The sequence below is a fragment of the Ranitomeya variabilis genome, chromosome 2 (assembly GCF_051348905.1).
Source record: "Ranitomeya variabilis isolate aRanVar5 chromosome 2, aRanVar5.hap1, whole genome shotgun sequence".
Lineage (NCBI taxonomy): Eukaryota > Metazoa > Chordata > Amphibia > Anura > Dendrobatidae > Ranitomeya > Ranitomeya variabilis.
The window spans coordinates 970,470,937-970,492,222 of record NC_135233.1 but is presented as its reverse complement, the minus strand read 5'-3'; the positions used below and the strand labels follow the sequence as shown (position 1 = coordinate 970,492,222).

Sequence of the window (21,286 nt, the reverse complement as noted above, 5' to 3'; positions counted from 1 at the left end):
GTGTTTCTGTTTTTCCCAATTTAACAAGAAAATGTAATAATTCAATTTATGGTACATCGTCTTTATAAATAAAAACTGTGCTTATAAGAATATTCATATAGTTTTGAGTGTCATGTATTATATTCGATTTCCTTTATGATATCTAATTATATTATTTACGGTTCTTCATATAATATAGGACTAATCACCAACACAGCAGGAGCCATATTAAATTTTCCAGTAGTAAGAAAAACCCCTCATCGTTCCAATACCTGTACATACCTTATAAATAAGTATCTCCCAATGACAAAGCTGCTGATAAGCCATTTATTTTTATGATTTATGCTCAGTGAAGAATACAATAACTGTGACAAGACTTGTTAGGAAATGTGCGACAGAACATAATTGGCGATGTATTGGACGGCCAGTGTAGTTTCTTTACAGGTTGCTTTTATCTTAGACTCAGGGAGGAGGAAGCCATGTTTGCCCGTGTCCCGCAGCTCGAAGGTGAAGGCATACTGGATTCCTTGTGAATAGGCCCAGTCATCTGACGATCCAGAAGTGGGATCTAGAAGATGTAATTTCACTGCATTAATTGTATTATATTCACTAATAGTATTGTCTCTTTATGTTGTAATTTTTTAAAACTTTTTTTTTTGCTTCATTTGCCATAAATAGAAGTCACTTCCAGAAGAAAAACAGCCTACGTGACCTTAACTAGAAATGCACTTGCTGAATTCCTTCACAGGTCAGCAATATCTGTTTAGCCATTCACTTAGCCCACCCTTTCTTTTCCTCTTTTCTACAATGTCTTTTAATGTGCTGTTTCTGTTTCCACTTGCATGAAGGAGAGGTCTGGTTTACACCTACCTGCTGGATAGGGGTAATTGTTAGATCTGTGTGATACCCATTGCTGAGATACCCACTGATGGCCAATACCAGGGACTTTTGTCCCTATTCTTCCCTTACTACAAGACTGTGGCCTGAAACAGTTGAATGAAGCAGCAGGTCATGCATAAGCCCTGCCAATTCATAAAAAATCTACTGGGCTATCTTCATGTCTATGGCACACGTACAATCCGCGGCTCAAATTAACTCCAGTTTGCAGCCTGAAGAAAACAAGGGGAAAAAAATGAACAGAAGATCTCAAATCACGTGATCAGTGAGGGTCCCAGTCCCAGCAATCTTACAATTATAACCTATCCAATAGATAGGTGATCATTTTTGTAGATTGGAATATTCTTTTATCACTTCAAAATATCAACTTTCTAGATTCCTATCGTTTTTACTCACACTGATGTTTACGGCCATTTATTAATTAAATATTCTCCTGTCTGATCTCTACAATTTACAGTCTATAAAGATCTCTGCCTCCACACCTTTTTATTTCCCAATCACTCTTTATATACTGTTAGTTTAAGATGCTATAAAGGTCACTTACACCCCTACATGTCACACCATAAAAGGGTTGTCTACCTTTAGGGACTTTTTTTTTTAAATTTATTAATTAATTAATTTATCTTAAGACTTAAATACATGTATGTGTGGCAAAAAAAATATTTTTGTAACTGTGTTTTATTAAAAATGTTGCACCGTTTTGCTTTTACAGCTTCTTTGCATCAACTTTGATGTGGTCGTAGTCATAAATCAGCTTATGGGAGCTCAGAAAAAGACATATAAGCTCCAGGGATCAGGGGCAGACTGCTCAGTTAAATAGCTTGGACAGTCTGAAGAACACTGAACACCTGGAGAAAGTCCAGCACCTCCCAGTCACAGATTGGATAGCCGAGCTGCCAATCAAAGCACAAACAGCTCACCACACCCATCACAAGGTTGGACAGCCAAGCCATCAATCAAAACACTGACAACTCAGTGTGACCCAGTTTCCATAAGACAGCATAACAATTGCTCACTGAGCGGAGGAATCGTGACATAAACCCAGTTACTAAAGTTATTTTTAGCCCCAATTAGTTGCATTTAAATAAGAAAAGGTAGACAATCTATTTAGCCATAACAGCTCCCCTATTTTCTTCACTCCTGTCATGTTCTATTTATTTCCTTTTATAACCTTCTCCACACACAATTATATGTCTTCTCTTGTGCTGCACCTATCCTGTAAAACTCGTTCTTAAAATAGCAGCATTATCTCATTTATCTTGTTTAAAGGGAACCTGTCACCCCCAAAATCGAAAGTTAGCTAAGCCCACCGGCATCAGGGGCTTATCTACAGCATTCTGGAATGCTGTAGATAAGCCCCCGATGTATCCTGAAAGATGAGAAAAAGAGGTTAGATTATACTCACCCAGGGGCAGGAGGTCCGATCCGATGGGCGTCGCGGTCCGGTCTTCATAGGATGAGGTCCTCTTCTTGTCTTCACTCTGCGGCTCCGGCGCAGGCGTACTTTGTCTGCCCTGTTGAGGGCAGAGCAAAGTACTGCAGTGCGCAGGCACCGGGCCTCTCTGACCTTTCCCCATGCCTGCGCACTGCAGTACCATCGGACCGGACCGCAGCAGGACAGCCCCTGGGTGAGTATAATCTAACTTATTTTTCTTATCTTTCAGGATACATCGGGGGCTTATCTACAGCATTACAGAATGCTGTAGATAAGCCCCTGATGCCGGTGGTCTTAGCTCACTTTCGATTTTGGGGGTGACAGGATCCCTTTAATAAAGTCCAAGAAACTCCGACTTCCTCAATATTTCCTATTCACCTTGATTAGTATTATCTTGTTACAATTTGTCACATCGGCTTAACCCCTTATAATATCGCATCTTGGCTCTCTTCTTTATGTAGAAAGGAAACTCTTGTGCACTCTTGTCCATTTTCTGTATGTCTTATGACAAATATATTATCTTATAGAATTTGCAAATCTGCTTTTAATGTTGGCACCTTGTAAACTAGGATGATAATATTATTTCCAGAGTTATTCTGTGGCATTGACAGTCTATCATATGTTACTATGTACTATATATTCCTATGTTACTAATGTTTATTACTATTATATGATATTACAGAAATGAAGCCATTTTCCTCTAATTTCTCTTAGTACTAAAAGCAATGGAGAACAAATATAAAAGCAATATTCATTAAAATACAAAAATTAGAAAGTGAGTGGCTTACAAATGGTGGATGCGGAGGGTCCGTAGAAGTATAATGTTTTATAAAGACTGGATAATTTTTCTATGGCTCCTTTAGCTATCTCATCCTGAGTAAAAACAGAACATTTTCTTTACTATGGTAATAAATAAAACAGTGAAATATTTTCAGATCATTAGCGTTTTGTGGTGCCTTTCTACCACATAAATGGTGGGGTGGTCTGTCGTCTCAGTGCAGAAGTTATTGTAAAGTGTAAAGTTATCCAATGGAGTAATAACATCAGTCAGGGATCCATTACTGGAACATCAATGTATTGCTATGTATGGATTTATTGTCAGATAAACAGATATGTAGAGATGAGTGAATTGCTTTGAATGAGATTCAATTAGCCTTGAATTTCACTATTTTTTTTTGTCTTTTCCAAGAATCCAAATTTTTTAAAATTTAGGCTATATTCACAAGCTGCATTTTTGTTTCTGCATTCAAAATGTTCTGGAAGCTACTAAAAAAACCCGCAGGTTTTACAGTGTATTTGCTGAGTTTTTGTTGTCTCCTGGGTGAAAAAATACTGCAAAATCGCTGAAAGAAGTGAAATGCTGCAGTTTTTTAAATTGCAGCAGTTTTCCAAATGAGTCAGGAAAACCAATGTGCGCATGAGATTTCGGAGATCTCATAGGCTTTGAAGGTACTGTACTGCAGCTTAAAATTTGCATAAAAAAGGAGCAAAAATGCAACGTGTGAACATAGTCTTAATTTGCACAAACCCACGAAAATGATGTTATTTTCCTAGATTCCAGGATCTTATCTTTCTATTTTGTCCTAGTCACAGGTGCGATCTTCACTTGGCCATCTTTGACATTTTCTGGTGCTTGGTAAATATGAAATCTCTTGTGCTTCCTACTAGTGATGAGCGAATAGCATTGTTGCTTGGGTCTCCCCGAGCATGTTCAGGTGGTCTCCGAGTATTTTGGCGTGCTCGGAGATTTAGCTTTTGTTGCCTCAGCTGCATGATTTACGGCAGCTGGACAGGCTGAATACATGTGGGAATTCCCTAACAAACAGGCATTCCTCACATGTATTCAGCCTGTCTAATAGCCATATATCATGCAGCTAAGGCCAGGTTCACATTACATTTTAGTCGTCCGTTAGACGGACTACGTTACACCGCGGCATAACGCGGTGTAACGTAGTCTGTTAACGCCGCCATTTAGTTCAATGTCGGATAATCTGACGCCCATTGTGGGGGTGCGCTAGTGATGTGCCGTCATTGAGTGATGGATCCTGGGACGCGGGCTGCAGCGTTTCCGAGTCCGTCACTGCTAGCGCAGATAGAGCATCTGCTAGCTCTATCTGCGCTAGCGCGATGCCATACCGGCACTTGCGTCAACAGCAGCCCGTTAACGCATGTGTGAACCTAGCCTAAGGCAATGAAAACTAAATCTCGGAGCACGCCAAAATACTCAGAGACCATTCGAGCATGCTCGGGGAGACCAGAGCAACGAGTATATTCGCTCATCACTACATTCTACCCAACAATGTCATAACATTATGTTTCGAATGCCATGCAATATCATTGCAGTTAAAGAAAAGGGCAAGACCGAGGTAGGGCTGCGCGGTGGGAGAGGTAAGGACCGGATTAGTACACTGGAGAGACCTCCAAGAATAATAATATCAATTTGATTCATACAGAATAAATTTGTTACAAAATTCAAGTGAACAGATAAATGTTGTCACATTCGCTCATCACTATAGATATAAGTATAGACAATGGAAAATGATTCTTCCCTAGGTTTTTTTTCCATAACTCTGGCTCCAGAATGAAGTTAGTTATGTTAACAGTTTACTTACCAGTTCCTGCGAATTTGGGGCTGGGTTAAATGTGTGGGAGTAGGGGTACAGCAACAACTGGGAGTATGCATGGATACTTATGTAGGCTTTGATTGACTTTAGGCGGTTGGAGATAAAATTGACTACATTCTTTGTTTCTTCCTCAGACCCTGGTGACTTTCCACAGTAGATTTCAGTGCAGGGATAATCTGATGATCCAATCTCTACAAGACATAAGTGAACTTCAGTTAATATTTTGGATAATTTGAAATATATTTTGAGCAATTTAGCCACTTTATTAGAGGCACCTGGTGTTTCACTATTGGAGATTTCCTCTATGGAAATTGAATATGTGACCGCAGGAGGGCAACATAAAATCAAGTGAGCAAGATTTCTGTGGATCAGCTTCAGTATGAATTAGCATGGGAAAATCAAACAATCTTACAAACTTAGAATGAGACATGATCATCAATGCTGGATTAGCCGGGCCAGTTGTTCAAAACTACTGTGTGGGGTTTTCTCATGTAGCACAGTTGACAGTAAACCTTGAATAATGCTGTTGTATGTCCGCACTTAGTATATGGAGACAGGACAAAGAAACATGGTTTCTTTGGAATTTCAAAGGGTTTTTACTCAAGGCTACCATTAACCAGAATCATTCACAGTTGATGGAAGGTAAACGTTTCTAGGCAGAGGTTCATTATGAGGTTTTAATCAAGCTTCTTTCCATTACACAGAATCACTTCTCTTCGTACAATGCTTCCAGCAACCATATATGAAATTCTCTTCACGGACAAATTCTCTTCACACACAGTGTCTATATACAGAAAACCATTACTGCATATATTCATCATGCAGTGAGGTGGAGGGGGTGGATGAGTCCGGTGTCTACTATCTCACACCCTTATCTTGAAGCAACAATGATGGCTCCTGGCTGTCCTGACTGCAGTCACTTCCCTGACAGAACTGGTTTTCTCAGCTTATCATAGCTCAGTCTGACAGGAGACTCTCACAATGCTTCTTCAGGCAGGTCCACAACATCTTTCCCAGAATACCCCAGGGCTGTCCTAAACACTCCCAGCTCCTGTAACCACTTTCCCCCCTCTAGTTGCTGGATAATTCTAAATCATAAATGCAGCTTCTACTTGTCACACTCTTCCCTACTAATTTAATGTCTTCCCTGACACTCCTCTTAGTTCTGGTTGGTCTAACCAGCCCTTAGGAGCTTAGGATAATTTTTCCTCTTTGTGGGATGTCTACCTCACCCAAGGTTTCAGTATCACTGGTTCTGACAACTGTTTTCCCCTGTAACTGCCCTTTTGGGAAAGGCAATGAAAGTTGTGTAACCCTGTGTACATGTTGAACATTGTTATTTTGGCATTACATTTTTAAAAATTAACAACAACAACCTTATTTTAACTAACTGTTTGAGGGTCTCTTGCAAGAAATCAAACAGCTTAAACAATCAGCATCTCTTCAGCTGGAGCTCTTCTTCCATCTTCAACTAGCTCAGGCTAACTAGTATCAAGTACTTTTACCATTCTTTATTACTACAAAGTCTTTTAGTTTAAGTTAAAGGTAATCTGTCACCCCCAAAATTGAAGGTGAACTAAGCCCACTGGCATCAGGGGCTTATCTACAGCATTCTGTAATGCTGTAGATAAGCCCCCGATGTATCCTAAAAGATGAGAAAAAGAGGTTAGATTATACTCACCCAGGGACGGTCCAGGTACGATGGGCGTCGCAGTCCGGTCCGGGGCCTCCCATCTTCTTACGATGACGTCCTCTTCTTGTCTTCATGCTGTGGCTCTGGCGCAGGCATACTGTTGAGGGCAGAGCAAAGTACTGCAATGCGCAGGTGTCAGGAAAGGTCAGAGAGGCCTGGCGCCTGCGAACTGCAGTACTTTGCTCTGCCCTCAACAGGGCAGACAAAGTACGCATGTGCCGGAGCTGCAGCTTGAAGACAAGAAGAGGATGTCATCTGATGAAGATAGGAGGCACCGGATCGGACCGCGACACCTATCAGACCGGACCGGGACCGGGACCGCCCCTGGGTGAGTATAATCTAACCTATTTTTCTCATCTTTTAGGATACATCGGGGGCTTATCTACAGCATTACAGAATGTGAACATGCGTTAACCGGTTGTTGTAGTGATGTTGCCTTCCTTTCAGGGAGGGCAATATCATGCTTGGAGGCAATGGATTTCTCTTTATCAGGTCAGGCAGCTCCAGGAAGGACAGATAACCCGAGGGGTTGAATGTGGTGGAGCTACAGAGGAAAGGCGCAGAGGAGAGACAAACAGGGCTCAGAGGGGAACTGTTACCGGGCACCCTCAGAGCCAGAGCGCAGAAACCGGGTACTGGAGCCCGAGGCTATAGTGGGACTCTAGGACACTTGGCAGAACCTGAGGACTAAGAACTTTAAGTCACTAGCGCGCACCACACCTGAGACACAACAGCACCTGAAGAGCCCAGGGCATGATAGAGTACCTACTGTATAAAAAGGCTCAAACTGCCCATCATGCAGGTACCTGTTCAAGGACAGGGGAACAGAGGACTTTGCCAGTAAGCTTCAAAGCAGCAGGGACCTCATACAAAAGCGCAAGTAGGAAAGGCTCACGGACATCAACTGAGAAGGAGCTTCTCCCATTGCCTCTGAGCTGGCTGGACCAAAGGACACCTGTGTCTGGTACCCTGGACTGTGGACTACTACATCTTCAGTAAACCAGGTAAAGACTACAACCTGTGTTCTCCACTTATTCATCAGCATACACCACCTTGCCACACACCTTAGGAGCCCTGGGGACCCCGCTTCACCTGTGGGAAGTGTTACTATCATTGCTGCAACAACATCCCCCAGAGGTCCCCTTTAAAGCAGCGTCGGTCCCCCTATTGACTGAACTCCACAGATGGCGTCACAACAGACTTTATCACAATTTCCCTTAAAAGACCTTTCCCCTTTAATTGGGCGCCCAGGGCCATGGACCGGGTCGCAGCCACTGTGACATCCCCTCTAATAGCGACCGGACCCGGTACCGAGTACCCCGCTGCCCTGATAGGGCGACTCACATGTATAACCAACTTAATCCAAGCCCAATTCTTGTGTTTTTCTTTGTATTTTTGCATTTTGTGCAAGCCGGGGCGTGGCCTCCCTTTTCTGAGCTGATAATTACATTTAAAAGCTTCCCCAGACTGGTGTCCATAGATTCTAAGAACCCTGAATTATTTAAATGCACTTGCTTTTTACTTACCATATATACTTGTGTATAAGCCAAGTTTTTCAGCACATTTTTTTGTGCTGAAAACGCCCCCCTCAGTTTATACACGAGTCAATTGTCCAGAAAGCCGCCAGGGGAGGGGGAGCGGCGGAGCAGCGGGTCACAGAGGAAGAAGCCGGCAGCTGTGGCTGTAACTGTGCCCGCACAGTGACACCGCCGGCTTCCAGATGACATCCCACTCACTCACCAGGATGCCCTCGCAGCATCTCCATGGTCCCGGCTTCCAGCAGCTCTTCTGGCGTGATCACATGGTGCCACTCATTAAGGTAATGAATTTGCATGCATATCCATTCCCATAGGCGTGGAGGCCATATTCATTACCTTAATGAGTGGCACCATGTGATCGCTCAGCACAGGAAGAGATGCAGGAAGCCGGAATGATTGAGATGCTGCAAAGGCACCGGGACCAACGAGACGCTGCGAGGGCACACTGGAGGGTGAGTAGGATAGGGGATAAGGAGACATGCATACCAGGATGGGATGGAGGAGCCATGCATAGCAGGACAGGATGGGGGAGCCATGCATACAATGACAGGGACCAAGGAGCCATGCATAGCAGAACAAGGACCGGGGAGCCATGTATACAATGACAGGAACCGGGGAGCCACGCATACCAGGACAGCCATGGGGAGCCATGCATACCAGGACAAGGACAGAGGAGCCATGCATGAGACAGGAATGAGGGGATAATGCATACCCTGCTTATACTCAAGTCAATAAGCTTACCCAGTTTTCCATGGCAAAATTAGGTGCCTCGGCTTATACTCAGGTCAGCTTATACTCGAGTATATATGATAGTTTATAGTACGGTAGTACTTCTATAGTTACAGCAGCTTTTTTGCTCATTTTGTTTCTTGCAGGTTTTGTGTGCTTTATGGCCAATGTGAACATGCGTTTATGTGCTGCATGTATACCAACTTAATCCAAGCTCAATTTTTGTGTTGTGTTTTTTTAATTTATATAATTTATACAATGTGATTTTCTGAATTTTATTTTTGACATCCTATCTCTAAAATTAACCTACCCTTAAAATTATAGACTGTTCATGTCTTTGTCAGTGGGCAAACTTACGAAATCAACAAGGGATCAAATACTTATTTCACCTACTGTAGTTTCTAAGTAAAAAAACCGGTGACAGGTTTCCTTTAAGTTGGAAAACTGTATTGATCAAAGGGGAATTATCAGCTTGTCTATTCTCTCAGGGTGGCCAGCATAACAGTGAACATCTCTGTTTCCTTACCGGACCCTACATGCCCGCTGACTTGATATTCAAGAAAGCATTTGCCATTCTGGAAATATTTGTTATGTGATTGTGATTCTTTCTAAATGATAAGTAAAACTTTGTACAGTGTCAAATTATGCATTACACTGTTCATACCTCCCAAGTTGCTGCTTTGGAGAAACTGTCCACACTCTGGTCCAGCAACCAGGTGGGTATTCCATGGCCATTGCACGGGAGCCCTGGGAACTACCTCATCTTCAGGCATCCTCTTTCGATTAGCTGTCTTGCACGAAGTTCTCTGTGCTTCTTGACGATGACATTGTGCCAGGCAGGCTAATCAAAAGAGGATCCACAGTTCCATCAGGTTGGAGGGGGTTTGCAGGGCTCCTTCCAATGGCCACAAAGTTTTGACCTGGCTGCTGGAACAGGTTTCTGCGAATTGCTCTGCTCATCTCTAGTTCCTACTTTTGATGCTGATTGCTCCATTCATCTTTGCTTCCAAATTGTCACTTTTTTTACTTGATTATTAGATTTACATTAAGAAATGTATCATCTCTACAGAAAGCATTTGCTTGGTTTATATCTATATATTATAATCCAAAGAGTATATTATATTTTGATTTGTAGACATTTTAACAATAAATATCTCTAAATTCAGATGATTTTTGTGCTGAAGTGCAGACAAAAAGCTGTTTAAGTGCATAGATGTGACCATAAGTGTCTCTCGTTGCCCATACAAATAATTGAGAAATTTGGTATGAATTATATATTGCTTACTTACCGCACCATGAAATGTTAAAGTTCCTGTTGAGGTCTGTGCCAACACAGGGTCCATCTGATGCTGGTGAGCGATTCTTTCTCCACATACGATCCTATAAAACGTACCGTATTTTGTTTTTACAGATTTTAAGTTTGTGTTGGTCGAGGGCCATTGTATGTGATCTTAACATTAGTTATAAGACGTTATTACCTCTGTCCAGGTGTAAATATAACCATCTATGTTAATTACAGGGAGAATGTAGAAGTTCAAGTTTGTCAATAGTTTCTTTATTCCTTCATCTTTGGAATAACCTGAAACAAGCTGAAGAGGAATGATTTACACAGTCATAAGCTTGTTAAAATTTTTCCTAGATATCTAACCACAACTCAATACATTTTGGTAAACCAACCTACATACATGAAACATTCTCATGAAGCTATGTGCTCATGATCCGGTAGTAGCAGCATTTTGGAAACGGCGTATTCTGAACCATGTGGATTTACCGCGTCCAATACATTCTGATGTGGAAATTTCTGTTGCGGACACGCAATGACATGCTGTGGATCTAAAAGACGCGCCGCATGTCAATTTCCGTGGGTGATCTGCAGGTGCACATAGACACACAGTGGGCATGGGGTCTCTACAAATCCCATCCACTATGCTGGAACATCTGGCAGCTGTGGTTTTCACCCTGCATAAATATGCGGCGTCAATACCGCAGAAAATTCTAAACGTGGGAATGTACCCTTCATACTAACCAGGATAAATGCACAATTAGAAGTATATTGATGGTGAATGATCATTAAGTGACTTTATAGTGTTTTGATTAAATAGGAGTTTTAAATATATTTGCACAGGATATAACTCTCACTTTTGACCAGCAGGATAAGAATGAATTCAAGAATTAAAGGGAACCTGCTATGAAACAGACTGACCCTCTCCTGCCACCATACTGTTATACAAGTTAGTAGTTGCTCTCTAAAGATGTCTCCTATTCTCTATCCAAAATGAGCCTCTGAGCATGGAGGAAAAAAAAAATTATTTCTTGGCATTACAAGCCAGCTCCATTTCTATCCAATGCACAGTGAGTAGGTGAAGCTGAGTCCAGAACACATTGCACAATGTAGATGAGTTGCTGCTTGAGCTTGCTTGGACGGATGCTAATTTGGCCAACAGTTGTTCCTCCAGACGAGGGTATCCAAAACTCCAGTCCTCATGGCCCATAGCACGTCATGTTTTCAGGATTTCCTTAATATTGCACAGGTGATTATTATTATTAAGGCATCAACATCTGCCACAGGTTCTCTCACCCAGGGGTGGACACTGACAGCTTGGGGCCCCTGTGCAAGAAATCTGTCTGGGCCCTCCTCCTTTTATGGAGACAAAGCTACATATATATATATATATATACAGTATATATATATATATATATATATATATATATATATATATATATATATGTGTGTATATATATATATATATATATATATATATATAAGCACACCCACACACACACCCACACTCCTTTATTATGCATATTGCCGTCTCTTATTACACAGTACCCTCTCTTGTTATGTACAGCAGTGTCCTTTACATATTGGGTATTTAGAGTGCCCCCTTTATTACATACCGTCCTGTCTTGTTAGATATATATTGCAATTCAATGATGGCTGATGGAGCATGTGAAAGGTTATTTTCTAATGGAGGAGCTGATGGACTGGTCGTCTGGTCACCGGCTGCTCCATCAGCAGTCATTTTATTTCTAATTAGAGAGGGGACTATTTAATAAAAGAAGGCACTGTGAATAAGAAAAATAAGAATACACTATGTAAGAGACAGCACTGTACATAACAGCAGAGGAAGCTATATAATAAGGGATGGCACCATATACAACCCCTGGCAAAAATTATGAAATCACCGGCCTTGGAAGATGTTCATTCAATTGTTTAATTTTGTAGAAAAAAATGTGATCACAGACATGGCACAAAACTAAAGTAATTTCAAATGGCAACTTTCTGGCTTTCAGAAACACTAAAAGAAATCAAGAACAAAAAATGTGGTAGTCAGTAATGGTTACTTTTTTTTAAGCAAGCATAGGGGAAAAAATATGGAGTCACTAAATTCTGAGGAAAAAATTATGGAATCATTAAAACCAAGCAAAAAAAACACTTCAACACATCACTAGTATTTTGTTGCACTACCTCTGGCTTTTATAACAGCCTGCAGTCTCTGAGGCATGGACTTAATGAGTGTCACACAGTACTCTTCATCAATCTGGCTCCAACTTTCTCTGATTGCTGTTGCCAGATCAGCTTTGCAGGTTGGAGCCTTGTCATGGACCATTTTCTTCAACTTCCACCAAAGATTTTCAATTGGATTGAGATCCGGACTATTTGCAGGCCATGACATTGACCTTATGTGTCTTTTTTCAAGGAATGTGTGCACAGTTTTTGCTCTATGGCAGGATGCATTATCATCTTGAAAAATGATTTCATCATCCCCAAACATCCTTTCAATTGATGGGACAAGAAAAGTGTCCAAAATATCAACATAAACTTGTGCATTTATTGAAGATGTAATGACAGCCATCTCCCCAGTGCCTTTACCTGACATGCAGCCACATATCATCAATGACTGTGGAAATTTGCATGTTCTCTTCAGGCAGTCATCTTTATAAATCTCATTGGAACGGCACCAAACAAAAGTTCCAGCATCATCACCTTGCCCAATGCAGATTCGCGATTCATCACTGAATATGACTTTCATCCAGTCATCCACAGTCCATGATTGCTTTTCCTTATCCCTTTGTAACCTTGTTTTTTTCTTCTTTAGGTGTTAATGATGGCTTTTGTTTAGCTTTTCTGTTGTAAATCCCATTTCCTTTAGGTGGTTTCTTACAGTTTGGTCACAGACGTTGACTCCAGTTTCCACCCATTCGTTCCTCATTTGTTTTGTTGTGCATTTCCTGTTTTTGAAACATATTGCTTTAAGTTTCCGGTCTTGGCGCTTTGATGTCCTCCTTGGTCTACCAGTATGTTTGCCTTTAACAACCTTCCCATGTTGTTTGAATTTGGTCCAGATTTTAGACGCGGCTGACTGTGAACAACCAACATTTTTTGCAACATTGCATGATGATTTACCCTCTTTTAAGAGTTTGATAATCCTCTCCTTTGTTTCAGTTGACATCTCTCATGTTGGAGCCATGATTCCTGTCAGTCCACTTGGTGCAACAGCTCTCCAAGGTATAATCACTCCTTTTTAGATGCAGACTAACGAGTAGATCTAATTTGATGCAGGTGTTGTTTTTGGGTATTAAAATTTACAGGGTGTTTCCATAATTTTTTCCTCAGAATTGAGTGATTCCATAATTTTTCCCTTATGCTTGGTTAAAAAAAGTAACCATTACTGACTACCACATTTTTTGTTCTTGATTTCTTTTAGTGTTTCTTAAAGCCAGAAAGTTGCCATTTGAAATGACTTTAGTTTTGTGCCATGTCTGTGATCTGCTTTTTTCCTACAAAATTAAACAACTGAATGAACATCCTCCAAGGGGTTGTATAAATAGAGAGGAAGGTACGTAATAAGGGATGGTGTTATACATAATAAAAGAAGAAACTATGTAACTAAGGACGGTATTATACACAATAAGTGATTACACTATATACTAAGTACCTTTGCTATACATTATAAGTGAGTACACTACATACTAAGAGACTGTGCCATACATAATAAGTGACTACACTATATACTTAGAGACTGTGCTATACATAATAAGTGAGTACACTATATACTAAGGGACTGTGCTATACATAATAAGTGAGTAATAATAATAATAATAATAATAATCTTTATTTATATAGCGCCAACATATTCCGCAGCGCTTTACAGTTTAACAGTTTCAAACACAACAGTCATAGGTAACAATGTTAACAATACAGCAATAAAGCAAAATAAGACGACCCTGCTCGTGAGAGCTTACAATCTACAATGAGGTGGGGAGATACAAAGTACAGGTGTGTATTTACAATGATGTATTTACAATGATGGTCCAGCCATCTTCAGGGGGTGGGGGGTAGATGAGATAGTGAATGGGCTACACACACACACAAACATAAAATGACTGATTAGGGAACGTGATAGGCCGCTCTGAACAAATGAGTTTTGAGTGAGCGCCTAAAGCTATGCAAGTTGTGGATGGTCCTAATATCTTGGGGTAGAGCATTCCAGAGGATTGGCGCAGCACGGGAGAAGTCTTGGAGTCGGGAGTGGGAGGTACGGATTAGTGCAGAGGTTAGTCGAAAGTCGTTTGCAGAGCGCAGCGGTCGGCTAGGCCGATAGACCGAAATGAGGGACGAGATGTAAGGGGGTGCCGCACTATGGAGAGCTTTGTGGGTGAGAACAAGTACTTTGAATTGTATCCTGTAATGAATGGGCAGCCAGTGTAATGACTGGCGAAGAGCGGACACGTCCGAGTAACGATTAGCCAGATGGACGACCCTGGCTGCTGCATTAAGGATAGACTGGAGAGGCGAAAGTCGCGTGAGGGGGAGGCGAGTACACTATATACTAAGAGATTTTGCTATACGTAATGAGGCTACATACATGTATCTGTATGCAGTGTCAGTGTGCAGTGAGCTTTTACAGATGCATTGAAGATGTCTTGATGTCCTGTTCTGATCCCCAAAATTGGATCACAACAGAACATTCTCAGACCCTCATGGATCTCATTCTCAGATCTGTGATTTTCATGTATGTGTGAATGGACCTATAAAACTCTACGAGCCCGTGTGCCATCCAATAAAAAAACCTGGAAGCATATGGACATTTCGTACAAATGTGAGAATGTAGAATAAGGGATTTTACAAATAACATTATCACTCCAATTCACACAGTGCAGATACAGAATAATATTTACATCGAGGCATTTATCTCTGATTAGAGCTGCATTCTCCTGTTTCTTCTCCATCTGGTCAGACCTTCATGTTAACATATCCCAGCCACAACTCATCTTGTCGCGATGATCATCACAGCCTTGAAAATAACAAGGTCACATACATTGTATACATACATGTGTCTCCCCCTGAATACAGATTTGTACCCCACCATTAAAAATATAAAGTGATAAGCAGCACTGTGTCAATAATTAAACATAATGTTTGACCCCCCAATAATATAAATTACTCCCCAATTTACTGTAAGGCTATGTGCACATGGAAAATATGCAAGGTTTTACAGTACAAGTGAAGTGAATGAGATCCCTGAAGTCTCATGCACACGTCGCTTATTTTTTCCTTGCAGATTTGCAGCAGATTAAAATCTTCAAAATATCAATTCATGCAGTGTATTTCACCCGTACTAATGGGAGAAAATACGTAAAGCATGGGAAACGTGGAAAAAAAAAGTATTTTTTAAGCAACTTTCTTCCTGCCAACACATTAGGATATGCAGCAGAATTTTCTCCTGCAAATCTTGAACGTGTGCGCATAGCCTTAGTCCCGGTCTTGTATCCCTCCATTCATTATAGGTCCTTGATAGCATCATAATGAATTTGGGGGTGGGAGAAGACACCATCAGGTACTGAACATCCTCTGCCACCTCCCAATTCATTACAAGTCCTTGACAGGGTCTTCTCCCAACTTTCAATTCATTATAAAGGGTCCTATGCACCTTTTTGCCTCCTTTCCCACTCCCCAATAAATTTTAAGTCCCCCGAGAGCATCACAATGAATTGTGAGATGGAGGAGGACACTATCAGAGATTTAGCACCCTCTTCCACCACCCAATTCATTTTACATCCATATCTAAGGTCCCCCTTCCTCCCATCCTAATCTCCTACATCTCTCTTTGTCCTCTTACCCCCGGATTGCATCATTGTCCTCTCCACCACCCCCATCTTTGCCCTCTCCACCACCCCATCATTGCCCTCTCCACCACCCCCATCGTTGCCCTTCCCCGTCACCTTCATCATTACCCTCCCCATCACCTCTATCATTGCCCTCCCCATCACTTCCACCATTCCCCTATGCACTCCTCCAATCATTGTCCTCTCCACCATCCCAATCATTGCCCTCCCCATCACTTCCATCATTGCCCTCTCCACCACCTTAATCATTGTTCTCCCCATCACCTTAATCATTGTTCTCCCAACCACCCCAATTATTGTCCTCACCCACCACCTACATCATTGCCCTCTCCTCCACCTCCATCATTACCCTCTCCACCACTCTAATCATTGTTCTCTCCCACCACCTCCATCATTGCTTTCTTTGCCACCTCCATCATTGCCTTCTCCACCACCTCCATCATTGCCATCTACCCCACATCCATCACCACCCCCAACATTGCCTACACACACACCACCACTCACCTCTCTGCACATTCCCCACAGCCGCAGCATCTTTGTCACTGGCAGCTTTCTATCTGACACAGGCGCGTGCTGAATGCTGATGTCATCCAATCACACAGCTGTCAGACAGGAAGCGCCAGGAATGTTAAGGCATGCTAAACAGTTGTCTGATGCATGAAAATCAGTGGATTCAGACATTAATCTAATACGCTTTTTATCTTTATGACTAAACTAAATGCAGGTTTGAACATGCACAAGCTGTACAAATTCTGTAGAATATTATCGTTGAAGAGAAGAGTGTAACTAATTTATTCCACATTTATTATATTTTATCTCATCCTTTAATAATATGGAAGTCTAAAGAACAGCAGGTCCAGAGGAATTTTAATAGAACACGGGAGTTGTTAAAAAAGTTATCCCCTCTCCATTTGGTAGGGGGTGTTCTTGCCAATTGTTGGGGTCTGACCTTTGGACTCTTCAGCAATTATGAGATCAGTACTTTAGAAATACATTTAGTCAGTTATCCTCCCCCCCAAAAAATGAACAAGTTATTCCCTATCCATTTGATCGGGGATTCAGGGACCCTCAGCAATTATTCTCCCTAAAAAACAAGTTATCACCTAACCATTTGGTAGGGGATAACTCACTAATCTCTGAAGTCTTACCTGTGGAACCCCCAACAATTCATTATGGTCTATGGGACTGCTGAGTGCAGTACTTGGCTATTTCCAGCAGTCACCACTGACAATGGATGCATTGGAGGCCGAGCATGAGCACCTCCACACCATGAAGTACAGGGCTGTTCTTGGGGTTCAAGAGGCTTAATCTCAGAACTGCTGGGTGTCCATGAGTTTCGATCCCTAGCGATCAGTAAAGTATTCCCTATACCATAGATAAGGGATATTACATTACTTTGGGAATTACCCGTAAGTAGATTCTAGCAGATTCTCTCAAGACCTTGACCATGGTTTATTGGAAGGACAGTTGACATTCCATCAATATGTTAGAAAGCATTGTCCATGATCAAGCTAGTATCTTCTGAATAAGAGTAACACATATCCAACAAATCTTTTCACTTATGGAAGTGTAATGTAGGTAAGTGTTGTGTTTGTGCTTTGCATTTTCGTTGAGCAATAATCATTTTTGCAGAATGTAATCTAATATGACTTGGCACATGTGCTGTTATTTACTGACAATATACCAGGACAAACATTGCAGCAGCAAAGAAGATCAAAAAAGTATTTCTATTATCATGACAAAATATTTGTGGAATACAGATCTGAAGACTTGAAGCAAATAAGAGTTGAGAGGGTTTGGCCAAAATAAGCAAATGTATTTTATACAAATTGAATTTGAGCAAAATTCTATGAAAAGGAATCTGTCAGTAGGATCAACCCTTCTAAGCCGTCTATATGGGCATGTACTTCATAGGAAGCTGAATAAAATGATAACTTGATACCTGTGATCCGATGTCTTATTTTAGAGAAATCCATGATTTTCTTAATATGTAAATGAGCTGTTTATGACTATGGGCCGAACACTGATCTCTCTGAGAATCTGACTCTAGATCTTGTTTTAAATAAAAAGGGGTTACCAGTGTGAGATATGTAATTAACAAAGAATAGGATAAATAAAATTTGTCTTTTTGCAAGGTATATTCACACACAGCTCTGCAGCGAGAGAACGAGAGTAGAGAGCAGCCATTACATGTCACACTGGTAACCATTACACATGGTAACTGCCCTTTTTGTAAAATAATTGCAGCGCCCCAGAGTTCTGGTCGTTGCAGGAATGTTGTTCTTCCACCAGGGGGAGCAATATTACATCTGATGGCAATAAAGGAGATCTTCTGTCCAGGTATCACAACCACGCCACACACTTCACACTCCAGTCCACCAGGGGGAGCAAAGGTTCTATCTATTAGGCCACTCCTCACAGATAGGTAAAACTGGTGGGTTGGTTAGGAAGTTAGACAGAAGCTGACTGGGCTTCGCAGAGACAGTCAGATCCCGACGGAGTTTGGCAGAAGCTGGCAGGAGTGGGTTCCAGCCAGATCCAGACTGCAGTCTGTGGAGAACGAGGGTCCACGGAACTGCGCCTGCCCCACGTGCAGCAGCATCCCAAAGAGAGAGACATTGAAAAGAAGTGTGTTGTAGTGAGTGAGAAACGAAGGCATAGCAACAAGTGAATACCAGAGAGGATAGTAGACGAGAGGAGCTGCATCCTTCTGGTACGCGTTCCGGTAGCCAGAATACCGAGGGAGTAAAGTGCTCTACGCCATTGCTTCAGAGACTGGCAGGACAGTCAATTCCAAGTTGGCTGCCCGACCTTATTACCTAAGAAGACAAGGTGGCAAATTGTGGGGGTCGGGGCGTCTCTAGGGTCCCTATAAACAAGCCTCAGGCCATCAGTCATACGGGTTTTGTTCTATCCAACCACGGGGAACAGAGAGAGAAGAGTGATAACAGTGAGGACTTCATTAGAGCTTAAGCAAGTGAGGACCTATTGTGTTACTGGGTGCATAGGAAGGCTATTGCATTCCACCTGGACAAGGAGACTCTGGATTTGCATTTAGACCGTCCGGACTCTGCCAACCCTGTGATCCGGTGCCCTGGACTGCGGACACTGAATCCTTCAATAAAAGGTAAAGAGACTGCAACCTTGTGTCCTCGTTATTCACTGCGCATCACACCATCCACCATCACCATCTACACTCTGGGAAGCCCTGGGGATACACTTCACCTGTGGGAAGGTATACCATCAAGCTATGCTTATGCTCGCACACTACCACCGCGGGCTTATGCTATTCATCTCCATGGCATCCGGCGGTATTGATGACCACACGATTCCCTCCTGATGAACCGTGCTAACGGGAAAAAACGCGTCGGGGCGATTCCAGCACACGCTAAGTTATCCTTTATCGTCATTTATTATATTCTGGTCTTCTGGGCTGGTCCCTTTTTGGATATGGTGAGCAACAATGTTTCGTCCATGATGGACATGGAACATATACGGCTAATGGCTGGACAGAATATTAATTTTTGACAATTTATTTATCGTTTAGTGATGTGTTGGATCATCATTTTGTTATTTGGGGGTGCCTGCTGAGTTTTTGTTTTTGGGGGTACTAATTGTATCTATATATTTGTTTAACCCTTTTTTCACCACTGCTCTTCACTATATTGTTTTCCCACCTACATTGAGAGGGATATCGTAGGGAAGTGAGGGATAGCCTGTGTTGAGTGGGGGCGCCAATAAATCGTTTCTTAGGGTGCCAACCTCCACAGCAAGGCAGGTGAGAGCGGTAGGTCGTAGTGTAGTACCTCAACAGGTGACCTAATCTGTGGCATTTATATTATGTATGGTATTTAACCAAGTTTGTTTTGGGTCAGGGTTTTACAATTTTAATATTAAAAGTTAAGTTTTAAAGGGATTATATGTGCACTACCATCAAGCTGCCATAACATCACCCCAGCGGACCCCTAAGCAGCGTCGGTCACCCTGACCGAATACCACAGGTGGCGTCACGAACATTAATTCTATAAACTTTTGTCCTGTCAATACTGGACGCCCCTAAAAGGGCCACGGGCCGGGTCGGGCCACCGTGACATCCACCGAACCAAGGGACCCGGTGCCGAGTACCCCATTGCCCTTGCGTGGGGGTGATCCATAATCTCTGGAGGAAGATTCTCATGCAGCCCGTAGTCCTGAACAGCTCATTTACAAATAAGAAAAACATGGATTTCTCTGTAATAATACATTGGATAAGCAGCTATCAAGGTGTAGGGGATGTGAAATACATGATGCTCCCTTTTCTCCCCAACCCCTTTAAGAATGTAAATATGACTAATGTGTTCGTACACGGTGGTACTGCTACACATAAAGTGTATTAACACCGTGTACCAGAGTACTGCTACACCTCCTGTGTATTACTCCATGCATATTGTGTATGCCATGTCTACACATTTGTTAGGGAAAGTTTGTCCCCGGGCCCAGTTTAGTGTCAGGGGCGTAGTGTCCGTAATTGGCCACTAGAAGGGGCTCTGTAGTATGTAGTTAGAGTAGGAGGGGCACAGTGCATAAGTTAGTGAGAGCTTCCTGCTTTTAGTTAGTTGGAGTCAAGGCCTGAGCACCCGTGCAGCTCACAGGGCTGCCTAGCCAGAAGTTGCTGTGCCCCGCAACGTTTAAGAAGGGGCTCAGCATAGAAGAGTTACAAGGAAAGGATTCCTCTAGGAGGAAAAGAGAACAGAAGTGCTGCTGATGCAGCTGAAGGAAATCTGTCCCTATAGAGCAAGAAGACAGGTTGCCACGGTCATTAAACACGAGATGTGGCAGACCTTACTTAGAACCAGGGTGAAACGGTATAGGACTCGCCCATGTGAGGCAAAAATTGCAGATGGAATAGACTCTGGGGGACCGAGAGAAGCGGTTCGACGTGGGGCTGAATGCAAAGAAGGGAAGGACAGGCCAGGGACAGAGAAGAATGTGTTGTATGCATTACCCGAAGTGCATGTAATTGATCAAGTTGTGTTAAGTAAAGAAGTTATCACTGAAGTTAACCCGGAGTGTGTCTCTTTTATTCTGGAGCCGTCTGTGAGGAAACCATCTCCATACCGGGCAAGTCCAGATGATGCAGAAAGCCAGCACAGAGGTAACGCAGCAGAGAATTGTGAACTTTTATGGGGAAGGGACCAGGGAGTCATACAAGGATTACTGTCGGCCATGACTACCACTCTAGCACCTCCTGGTCCTTAGTTCACTGGTATTTTTTTATTTA

The 21,286-nt window shown here is 42.2% G+C and overlaps 1 protein-coding gene across 1 annotated transcript in view; it reads right to left on the bottom strand.

Moving 5' to 3' along the window:
* Nucleotides 1-292: 292 nt before the first annotated feature.
* Nucleotides 293-21,286, bottom strand: part of LOC143808309 (carboxypeptidase B-like) — a 41,975-nt gene continuing 20,981 nt past the window's right edge. The window contains exons 8-12 of the mRNA XM_077290827.1: nucleotides 10,374-10,484; nucleotides 10,185-10,275; nucleotides 4,924-5,126; nucleotides 3,100-3,184; nucleotides 293-547 (exon numbers count right to left, since the gene is read on the bottom strand). Coding sequence (XP_077146942.1) covers nucleotides 360-547; nucleotides 3,100-3,184; nucleotides 4,924-5,126; nucleotides 10,185-10,275; nucleotides 10,374-10,484 — 678 coding nt within the window. The 3' untranslated portion in view covers nucleotides 293-359. The remainder of the gene's footprint in view (nucleotides 548-3,099; nucleotides 3,185-4,923; nucleotides 5,127-10,184; nucleotides 10,276-10,373; nucleotides 10,485-21,286) is intronic.